The following is an 11633-nucleotide window of genomic DNA, read 5'->3' as shown; positions in this document are numbered from 1 at the left end:
AAAGGAAGGAAGGAAGAGAGAGAGATAAATACTGGCAGATAGATAGATAAATCGACTTATTTCCTTCCTTACTTTTTCTTTCTTTCTCCATCTATCTGTCTATCTGTCTATCTATCTATCTATCTATCTATCTATCTATCTATCTATCTATCTATCTATCTAGGTAGATAGAAAGGAAGGAAGGAAGGAAGATAAATACTGGCATATAGATAGGTAGATAGAAAAATAGGCTTATTTCCTTCCCTCCTTCCTTTCTTTTTCTCTATCTATCTATCTATCTATCTATCTATCTATCTATCTATATCTTTCTATCTAGGTAGATAGATAGGAAGGAAGGAAGGAAGGAAGATGATAGATAGATAGATAGATAGATAGATAGATAGATAGACTACCCTTCTTCCTCCCTCCCTCCCTCCCTCCCTCCCTCCCTCCCTCCCTCCCTCCTTTCCTTTCTCTCTCTCTCTCTCTCTCTATCTAGATAGGAAGGAAGGAAGGAAGGAAGGAAGATAGATACTGGCAGACAGATAGATGGATAGGTAGATAGATAGACTTCCTTCCCTCCTTCCTTCCGTCCTTTTATCCCTCATTTCTTTTTCTTTCTTTCTTTCTTTCTTTCTTTCTTTCTTTCTTTCTTCTCTCTACCTAAGTATCTACCTATCTTTCTTTCTACCTACTTATCTTCCTATCTATCGATCGATCGATCGATAGAAAGGAAGGAAGGAAGAATGATAGATACTGGTAGGTAGATAGATGGATGGATGGACGGACGGACAGACAGACAGACAGACAGACAGATGGATAACAGATAGATGGAAGGTTAGATGGATAGGTGGATGGATGGATGGATGAATTGATAGGTAGGTAAGTGGATGGATGGATAGATGGATAGGTGAATGGATGGATGGATGGTTAGATGGATGGGTGGATGGATGAGTGGATAGGTAGGTAGGTAGGTGGATGGATGGATGAGTGGCTGGACAGATAGATAGATAGATAGATAGATAGATAGATAGATAGATAGATAGATAGATAGATAGATGAATAGGTAGATGGGCTTCCTTCCCTCCTTCCACCCTTTCTTTTTCTTTCTTTCTTTCTTTCTTTCTTTCTTTCTTTCTTTCTTTCTTTCATCTTTCTATCTCTCTATCTTTCTACCCACCTTCCTTCCTTCCTATCTATCTACCTAGATAGGAAGGAATGGAGATAGATACTACAGCTCCCCGGATTCTGCAGCCTTGAGCCATGGCAGGTGAAGTGGTGTCAAACTCCATTCATTCTACAGTGTAGATGTTATGCCGGAAGCCCCTATGCCCATTTCCCATTTTCGCTGTAGATATGTCCAGATGCTGTTTTTAATGGAGTCCTGGTTTCTTTTTCAGGCCAAATCTGTATGAAGCCATAAACATTAGTGTCTCCCTCTGACTTAGAGTTTGGGGATGCTGGGGATGGTGATCCCAAAGAAATACAGAATTTTAGGTTAGGCTTTTGCTCCATCGGGGTTGGGAGCAAGTTCTTATGCCAGGGATGAACATGGCACTATTTTTCCAAACTTTGGTGACATCAAATGAGACCTACACATAGGAATTCTGGACCAAAATTTCCGAATCTCTCGCCCTGCTCCGTAGCGACTTCCCAAAATACCTATTTGCCTCACAGGCTTTTGGACAGATTTGGGGGGTGACTTTCACATTCCAAAAAAGGGACCGAATAACTTAACAGAGCACAATTATTTTTTGGGATTCAGCTAGACCTCAACTAGCATTTTGGGGGCCCCTTTGAAGAAGGAGATAGACAAGTCGGAGCCGGTTCAGAGAAGGACAAGGAGAAGGATATGAAACACGGAGAAGGAATTGTAGGAGGAAGGTTTGGAGAAGGTATCATAAGAGATAGAGAAGAAAGCCTAGGAGGAAAAGGTGGAGATCAAATCATAGGTGGAGAGCAAAGCATTGGATGAAAAGTTGGAGATGAAATAAGAGGTAGGAGGAAAGGTTGGAGATTACATAGTAAGAGATGGAGAAGAAACCATAAGAGAAAAGGTTGGAGAAGTGTAGGAGATGGAGAAGACATTATAGGAGATAGAGGAGAAATCGTTGGAGGAAAGTTTGGAGAACATAGTAGATGGAGAAGTAAGTATAGGAGGAAAGGTTGGACATTAAGGAATAGAAGATGGAGAAGAAGTCCTAGGAGGAAAGGTTGGAGATCATAATAGATGGAGAAGAAGTCATAGGAAGAAAGGTTGGAGATCAAATAATAGGAGGTGGAGAAGAACTCATAAGAGGAAAGGTTGGGGATCAGATCATGGATGGAGAAGAAAGCATAGGAGGAAAGGTTGGAGACCAAATCATAGGAGAAAAGGATAAACAAACCATAGGAAATAAAGAAGTCATGAAGAAAGATTGGAGAAGAAGTCATGGGAGATGGAGAAGAAAGCATAGGAGGAGAGGTTGGACATCAAAGTCTAGAGGATAGAGAAGAAGTCCTAGGAGGAAATGTTGGAGATCATAATAGATGGAGAGGAAGTCATAGGAGGAAAGTTTGGTGACCAAATCATAGGAGGAAAGGATAAACAAACCATAGGAAATAGAGAAGTCAGGAAGAAAGATTGGAGAAGAAGTCATGGGAGATGGAGAAGAAAGCATAGGAGGAGAGGTTGGACATCAAAGTCTAGAGGATGGAGAAGAAGTCCTAGGAGGAAATGTTGGAGATCATAGTAGATGGAGAGGAAGTCATAGGAGGAAAGTTTGGTGACCAAATCATAGGAGGAAAGGATAAACAAACCATAGGAAATAGAGAAGTCAGGAAGAAAGATTGGAGAAGAAGTAATGGGAGATGGAGAAGGAGGTGGAGATGGAGAAGAAAGCATAGAAGGAAAGGTTGGAGATCAAAGTATAGAAGATGGAGAAGAAGTCCTAGGAGGAAAAGTTGGAGATCATAATAGATGGAGAAGTCATAGGAGGAAAGGTTGGAGACCAAGTCATAGGAGATGAAGAAGAAAGCATAGGAGGAAAGGTTGGACATCAAAGTATAGAAGATGGAGAAGAAGCCTTAGGAGAAGAGGTTGGAGATCATAATAGATGGAGGAGAAGTCATAGGAGGAACGTTTGGAGACTAAATCATAGGAGATGGAGAAGAAAGCATAGGAGGAAAAGTTGGAGATCATAATAGATGGAGAAGAAATCATAAGAGGAAAGGTTGGAGATCATAATAGATGGAGAAGAAGTCATAGGAGGAAAGGTTGGAGACCAAATAATAGATGGAGAAGAAAGCATAGGAGGAAAGGTTGGAGACTAAATAATAGAAAATGGAGGAGTCCTAGGAGGAAAAGTTGGAGATCATAATAGATGGAGAAGAAGTCCTAAGAGGAAAGGTTGGAGATCATAATAGATGGAGAAGAAGCCCTAGGAGGAAAGGTTGAAGACCAAATAATACGAGATGGAGAAGAAAGCATAGGAGGAAAGATTGGACATCAAAGTATAGAAGATGGAGAAGAAGTCCTAGGCGGAAAGGTTGGAGATCATAATAGATGGAGAAGAAGTCATAGGAGGAAAGGTTGGAGATCATAATAGATGGGGAAGAAGTCATAGGAGGAAAGGTTGGAGACTAAATCATAGGAGATGGAGAAGAAAGCATAGGAGGAAAGGTTGGAGACCAAATAATAGAAGATGGAGAAGTCCTAGGAGGAAAAGTTGGAGATCATAATAGATGGAGAAGAAGTCATAGGAGGAAAGGTTGGAGACCAAATAATAGGAGATGGAGAAGAAAGCGTAGGAGGAAAGGTTGGAGATCGTAATAGATGGAGAAGAAGTCATAGGAGGAAAGGTTGGAGACCAAATAATAGATGGAGAAGAAAGCATAGGAGGAAAGGTTGGAGATCGTAATAGATGGAAGAGTAAACATAGGAGGAAAGGTTGGAGATCAATTAGTAGGTTCTTCCCAATTCTATGATTCATCCTTCCATCTAGTCCTCGACTTGTGAACGGAGCATGCACAGAGTATTCCATATTTAGATAGGAGATAGATGAGCATCTTTCTGACAAATGGGAGTCAGACTAGATGACCTCTGGGGTTCCCTTCCAATTTTATAATTCCCCCTTCCATCCGATCCTACAAACCACGCAGAAGTCTATGTTTGCTTCGAAATACTCTTGGAAAGGAATCAATCGATTTGTTTTGGTTGGAAGCGATCCCAATATCCGAAGGAATTTCCAAAAGCACACGGCGCCCGCCTTCCGATACCTCTTTCCTTCCCGTTTGATCGTGTCCTTTTTTTCCGTGTACAAGCCGGTCTTTGCAACGAAACGAGACAAAAAAAAAAATACAAACCGCAAAACGACCAACGACATCCAATCCATCCGTAGTTCTGTCTGTATGCAAAACAAGAAAAAAAAACTGAGAAAAGATAAAAAATAATCATAATATTCAAGCAAAACCTTGTGCTGTGGTGTAGTTTTTAGATGTTTGTAAACAATGGGGGAAAAAAAACGACAAATCAGGAAACGAGGGGAAAAAAACGCATTCCGTTGTGGTCTCTGGTTCGTTCCATTTTGTATAAAAAATAAGACAAAAAAATAATATAAAATTAAATTTAAAAAAACCAGAAGCCAAGAATGAGATGACGGCACCGCTTTCCGTGTCGAGCCAAGTGTGTATGTTGTGTGTCTGGAGTGGGGGGAAAGCAAGGTTTGTTGTGTGCACTTTTGGGTCAACGCAGGAATGGAAACGAAACGGAGTAAAAAATGTTGTATTATGTCCGGCTTCGGCCAAACACCAGACTCTCGACTCCCTTCCGCCTCTGGTATTATGAACTCATAGTCGATACAAATCAATGTCAAAATGGAGATGAAATAAAAATCCAATAAAAAGAGTTTGAAAGAAAATAATAAAATATCGGAACCGTTTCGGCGTCAATTTGGCTCTTTTCTGAACAAAACAATACAGCGATCCATCAAATATTTGAAGTGTCAAGTTGGTTCTGGTTTGAAATGTCTCTCGTCCTTCTTGGTGACATTTGTTTACATTTCTTTTCTTTAGTATTTTAGTCTGGATAATTTTTGCCTACTTCTGAGAGTTTAGTGCATTTGAACGGCAGAGTTGGGATTTCAATCTCCGCTTTCTGCCCTCTTCTTCCTTCCTTCTTTCCCTTTGTTCCTTCCTTTTTTCATTCCCTTCTTTTCTTCCTTACTCCCTTCCCTTCCTTGATTTCTTTCCTATTTTTCCTCCCCTTCCTTCCTTCCTTCCTTCTTTCATTCCTTCCCTCCTTCCTTCCTTCCTTCCCTTTCCTGGCCATCCACCGAGAGGGATTGAATGATGTCTTCCTGCCTGGCAGAAGGGGGTTCTCTTTTTTCATTCCTTGTCCTTTCTTCCTTCATCCCTTCCTTTTTCCTTCCCTTCCTTCTTTCATTTCCTTCCATCTTTTCTTCATTTTCCTTTCCCTTCCTCCTCGTCCTTTTTCATTCCCTTCCTTTCTTCTTTCATTCCCTTCCTGTTTTCCTTCCCTTCCTTTCTTCCTTCTTTCATTCCTTTTGTCATTCCCTTTCTTTTCCTTCCTTCCATCTTTTCTTAATTTTCCATCATTCCTTTCCTTCTCTTCCTTTTTTCCTTCCCTTCCTTCATTCCTTTTTCCTTCCCTTTCTTCTTTCATTTGCCTCCTTCCATCTTTTAATTTTCCTTCCTTCATTCCTTTCCTTCTCTTCCTTTTTCATTCTCTTCCTTTCTTCTTTCATTTCCTTCCTGTTTTCATTCCCTTCCTTTCTTCCTTCTTTCATTCCTTTCCTTTTTTCTTCCTTCCATCTTTCCTTCCTGTTTTCCCTCCCTTTCTTCTTTCATTCCGCCTTCCTTTTTATTCCCTTCCTTCCATCTTTCCTTCCTTTTTTCCTTCTTTGCTTCCATCTTTTTTCTTCCCTTCCTTCCATCCACCTTTCCTTCCTGTTTTTCTTCCCTTCCTTCTCTTTCTTTTTCATTCCCTGTCATTTCTCCCTTCATTCCTTCCCTTCCTGCTTTCATTTCCTTCCTTCCATCTTTCCTTCGTTTTCCTTCCCTTCCTTTTTTCGTTCCTTCTTCCTTCTTTCATTTTCTTCCTTCTTTCATTCCCTTCCTTTCTTCATTCTTTTTTCCTTTTCTTCCCTTTCTTTTCCTTCCTTCCATCATTCTTTCCTTCTCTTCCTTTTTTCATTCCCTTCTTTTCCTTTCCTTCCTGTTTTCCTTCCCATCCTTTTTCCTTATTTCATTCCTTCCCTTTCTTCCTTCTTTCATTCCTCCCTTTTTCATTCCCTTCCTTTTTTCATTCCTTTCCTTTTTCCTTCTTTGATTTTATCTTTCCTTTCCTTCCTTCTTTTTTTATTCCCTTTCTTCCTGTTTTCCTTCCCTTCCTTTCTTCCTTCTTTCATTCCTTCCCTTCCTTCCTGTTTGCCTCCCTTTCCTTTTTCATTCCCTCCTTCCCTTTCCCTTCCTTTTTTCATTCCCTTCCCTTTCCTTTCCTTCCCTTTCCTGGCCATCCACCGAGAGGGATTGAATGATGTCTTCCTGCCTGGCAGAAGGGGGTTAGATTGTTGTTGTTGTTAAGCATGATGGCCTCTTTCCCGATTTGGGAGGAGAGAGAATCATAGAATCGAAGTATCGGAAGGGAACCCCAAAGGTCATGCAATCCAACCCCCTTCTGCCGGGCGGGAAGACGCCATCCGAACAAATTGTAAGGATTCTTTGCTCCAAATGTGTCACTATAGGTTTAGGACCTCAGATCACACGTGGCGACCCGCTGAATTAGTGGAGGAAAAATATACCAAGACGCACAGGGGCTGAAGATACATCTTTATTGTTCCCTGGGTGACGTCTTCGTAGATGGCTGATTCTCTCAAACCAGGAGCGACTTGCAGCATGCAACTAAACCAACCAACTGACCTTTTCAGGACCAACTATGTCAATAATCCCAATCAACACTGAAGGCATGTCAGCTGCCAAAGAAAAACTATGAACTGTGCCGAGATAAGAAAAGTGATATAATGTGTGTCCAAGAAACACACAACGATAAACATGATGAAAAGTTCCAGGATCGGCTATGTGCTGTGTCAGTATGGGAGAGGGGCTGATAGTTGCACGAGTGAACCTGACATGGCCCCAAATACTATAATTCCCTTTCCTCCCAAACCAGGAATCATGTAAATCCATACATTTGGAAAATAATGAACCGAAGGCACTGGTAAACAGAGCTCATTGGAGATGAATGGGTCGGGGGACCGGTTCCCAAATGGGATGCCGCTTTAATCATGCCGTCTCTGTTTTGGTGCCCATTTGCGGGTCGTGCTTGGATCCCCCCAAACACTTGGGGGCCTCGATGCCTTGGGGGTTCTTCTCCCACTGCTCCGGGGTCTTGGCTTGGATGGAGAGGGCGTGGACCGGGCCGGAGAGCTCCTCCCGGAGGATGTCGTTGACCAGCCGGTGCCGGTGGATGAGCGAGAGGCCCTCGAAGCGCCGGCTGGCCACCATCACCCGGAAGTGGGTCTCCGAGCCCCGCGGCACGGCGTGCATGTGGCTGTCGTTGGCCACCTCCAAGTGGACCGGGTCCAAGGCGCGCTGGAGCTTGGAACGGATCCCGGCCTCCACCGGCTTCTCTTCCATGGATCCGGACGGAGAGGAGAAGGCTCGGGCCGAGAAGGAAGCGGGACGGCGGAGAGTCCGGCCGAGCACCAAGAGGCCGGTGGAGATCATCAGCGGTCAAGCGGCAAAACCTGGATGGTGGGACGACAAAGAAATACTAGTATTATTGCTATTATTATTATTGTTTTTAAGTGCAGGCCAAGGGCTTTAGGCACTGCCCCCAATGTGCCCATCACCACTGGGATCCCCTTGACTGATTTGTGCCAGAGTCTTTGCAGATTATTATTATTATTAGAAACACAACAAGATTAGTACTAAGCAAACAAGTTCACTCTGTATTATATTATTATTATTTGAAACATAATAATAATAATAATACTTTATTTATACCACAGTACCTTCTCCCCAAGGGACTCGGTGCGGCTTACATGAGGCCAAGCCCACAATACTTCACCAAAAACAACAACAACAGTAATACAAATCAATACATAACTCATAATAAAAATAAGCAGTACACATTAACAATAACACAACAATATGAGTCCACAGCAGATACCCTGCTGGCTGTTTTATTGGATTACTATTATTACTATTATTATTATTATTATTGTGACACAAAGGATATTTATTTCTTATTTTATATTATTATTATTACTATTACTATTATTATTTTATTATATAATATAATATAGTAATATATTTCTTTCTTATTATTTTATATTATTATTATTTGCATCACAAAAAGATGATTGGGGGAGCGGGGCTCCTGAGCATGTGCAGAGTGCCAGGATCCCAATAATAATAATAATAATAATAATAATAATATATCATAATATATTATTATATTTATTTCTTATTATTTTATTTATACTATTATTATTTGCATCACAACAAGATGAGTCCACATTATTATTTTTATATATTATAATATCATATTATTATATTTATTTCTTATTATTTTATATTATTATTATTATTATTATTATTATTTGAATCACAACAAGATGAGTCCACATTATTATTATTATTATTATTATTATTATTATTATTATTATTATTATTATGGCACAAAGGGCCAATCTGAAAGCAAAAGGCATGGGGCACATTTCTGGAGCATTTTGGATTGGGGAAGTGGGGCTCCTGAGCATGTGCAGAGTGCCAGGATCCCTATTATTATTATTATTACTATTTTATTATTATTATTATTATTATTATTATTATTATTATAATATAATATTATAATATCATATTATATTTATTTCTTATTATTTTATATTATTATTATTATTATTATTATTATTTGAATCACAATGAGACATTATTATTATATAATATATTATATTTATTTCTTATTATTTTATATTATTATTATTATTTGAATCACAATGAGACATTATTATTATTATTATTATATATATTATATTTATTTCTTATTATTTTATATTATTATTATTATTATTTGAATCACAATGAGTCATTATTATTATTATTATTATATATATTATATTTATTTCTTATTATTTTATATTATTATTATTATTTGAATCACAATGAGTCATTATTATTATTATTATTATATATATTATTATATTTATTTATTATTTTATATTATTATTATTATTTGAATCACAATGAGACATTATTATATATATATATTATTATATTTATTTATTATTATTTTATATTATTATTATTATTTGAATCACAATGAGTCATTATTATTATTATATAATATATTATTATATTTATTTATTATTATTTTATATTATTATTATTATTGGAATCACAATGAGACATTATTATTATTATATAATATATTATTATATTTATTTATTATTATTTTATATTATTATTATTTGCATCACAACAAGATGAGTCATTATTATTATTATTATTATGGCACAAAGGATATTTATTATTATTATTATTATTATTATTTGAATCACAACAAGATGAATCCACATTATTATTATTATTATTATTATTATTATTATTATGGCACAAAGGAACAATCTGCAAGCAAAAGACATGGAGCACATTTCTGGAGCATTCTGGATTTGGGAAGTGGGGTTCCTGAGCATGTGCAGAGTGCCAGGATCCCTATTATTATTATTATTACTATTATTATTATTATTATGGCAAAAAGAAGCAATCATTATTATGGCCCAAAGGACCAATCTGCAAGCAAAAGGCACATTTCTGGAGCAATTTTGGATTTGGGAAGTGGGGCTCCTGAGCATGTGCAGAGTGCCAGCATCCATACATATGGATAATCTATGCACTGCCACCAGATATCAACATGGGGTGTGCATGCCATCATCATGCATGGAGCAAATGGGCTTTTTGCAGCCTATTTGCTGGATTGCAAGCCAATCTGAATGGCAAACCCAGTGCAAACCAGCCTTTTGCAACTCACCTTCCCCCTTGTTTGTGCTTTTTCTCCTGACCTTGCTGTTTCCTTCCTCCTTTCCTCCCTCGAAGTGCATTCTAGGAAATGAAGTTCTTATTTCCCAGCAAGAAAATAAAACTACATTTCCCAGCAGGCTTAGGAGCAGAGCTTCCTTTCTGCTGCCTCTTTGCATTCTGGGAATTGTAGTTTTCTTGGAAAAGAATTTTTTTCCCAGTTGCAGAGTTTGCAGTTCATCCAAGGAAGGTGGATTTTGCAATTAGTGGAGTTTGCAATTAAATGCAGGTAGGGTTTTGTTTTTGCAATTCATTAACTATAGGTGGAGTTTGCAATTAATTAAATGAAGGTTGCAATTAATTTTTGCAAATTAAATTGAAGTACTTGCAAAAATTAGAGTTTGCAATTCATTAAATGAAGATTGCAATTATTTTTTGCAAATTAAATTAAAGTGTTTGCAAAAATTAGAGTTTGCAATTCATTAAATGAAGATTGCAATTAATTTTTGCAAATGAAATTAAAGTATTTGCAAACATTAGAGTTTGCAATTCATTAAATGAAGGTTGCAATTAATTTTTGCAAATTAAATTAAAGTATTTGCAAAAATTAGAGTTTGCAATTCATTAAATAAAGATTGCAATTAATTTTTGCAAATTAAATTGAAGTATTTGCAAAAATTAGAGTTTGCAATTCATTAAATGAAGGTTGCAATTAATTTTTGCAAATTAAATTGAAGTGTTTGCAAAAATTAGAGTTTGCAATTCATTAAATGAAGATTGCAATTAATTTTTGCAAATTAAATTAAAGTATTTGCAAAAATTAGAGTTTGCAATTCATTAAATGAAGATTGCAATTAATTTTTGCAAATTAAATTAAAGTATTTGCAAAAATTAGAGTTTGCAATTCATTAAATGATGGTTGCAATTAATTTTTGCAAATTAAATTAAAGTATTTGCAAAAATTAGAGTTTGCAATTCATTAAATGATGGTTGCAATTAATTTTTGCAAATTAAAGTATTTGCAAAAATTAATATTTTTTTTGCAATTCATTAAATGAAGGTTGCAATTAATTTTTGCAAATTGAAGTATTTGCAAATATTAATAATTTTTTTTGCAATTGGTTCAAATTAAATGAAAGTATGGTTTGCAATTAAAATGAAAGCATAGTTTGCAATCAGTTAACCTGAAGAGCCAATCCCACCTGGAGCTTGCAACTTTGGGTGCAGCTACATTGCATCTTTAACGCAGTTTAATCCCGCTTTAAGTGCCCTGAGCATGTGCAGAGTGCCTGGCTCAGTGCTATAGAATCCTAGGATTGGTATTATTTTGGGATTGTGCAAATAAGGCCTTGTAAAACTACAGTGCTGTGATCTTGCATTGAGTAGTTCCAAGTGGTATCAAACTGGGTTAAGTCTCCAGTGTAGATGCCCCTTTAAGGAGTTAATGAAACCTTATCAGGTGCAGCTGTGCATTAAGGAATGAGGCTGTTGCGTTGCTTCTTTAACCAAGGGCAGAAATCAAGTAAAAAAAAGGTAAAATAGGTATTTTGTGGCATTATATTATTATTGTTATTGTTATTCTACTTCTAATTCTAAACTTATATTGTAATGCTGTTCCAAGTGTAGCCACTGGATGG

At 37.3% G+C, this 11633-nt stretch overlaps 1 protein-coding gene and 1 long non-coding RNA gene across 4 annotated transcripts; one reads left to right on the top strand and one right to left on the bottom strand.

The window, feature by feature from the left end:
- The first annotated feature begins 451 nt into the window (after nucleotides 1-451).
- LOC132764171 (uncharacterized) lies at nucleotides 452-4898 on the top strand. Of its 3 annotated transcripts, none has more exons than XR_010910379.1 (2): nucleotides 452-2961; nucleotides 3235-4898. It is a non-coding gene; the product is annotated as an uncharacterized lncRNA (long non-coding RNA). The 3 variants fall into 3 exon arrangements; XR_010910378.1 differs by having other exon boundaries at nucleotides 3058-4898; XR_010910377.1 differs by having other exon boundaries at nucleotides 452-3009; nucleotides 3058-4898.
- A 1897-nt stretch (nucleotides 4899-6795) lies between these two features.
- BOLA1 (bolA family member 1) lies at nucleotides 6796-10092 on the bottom strand. Its single transcript, XM_060758498.2, has 2 exons — nucleotides 10010-10092; nucleotides 6796-7724 (listed from the first exon to the last, which is right to left on the bottom strand). The coding sequence occupies exon 2, from the start codon at nucleotides 7702-7704 to the stop codon at nucleotides 7261-7263; it is 444 nt and encodes a 147-aa protein (XP_060614481.2). The 5' UTR covers nucleotides 7705-7724; nucleotides 10010-10092; the 3' UTR covers nucleotides 6796-7260.
- Between the last annotated feature and the right edge of the window lie 1541 nt (nucleotides 10093-11633).

This window comes from Anolis sagrei, chromosome 12 (genome assembly GCF_037176765.1).
Source record: "Anolis sagrei isolate rAnoSag1 chromosome 12, rAnoSag1.mat, whole genome shotgun sequence".
NCBI lineage: Eukaryota > Metazoa > Chordata > Lepidosauria > Squamata > Dactyloidae > Anolis > Anolis sagrei.
Note: the sequence above shows the minus strand (reverse complement) of the source record. Positions and strands in the feature narration are given on the sequence as shown.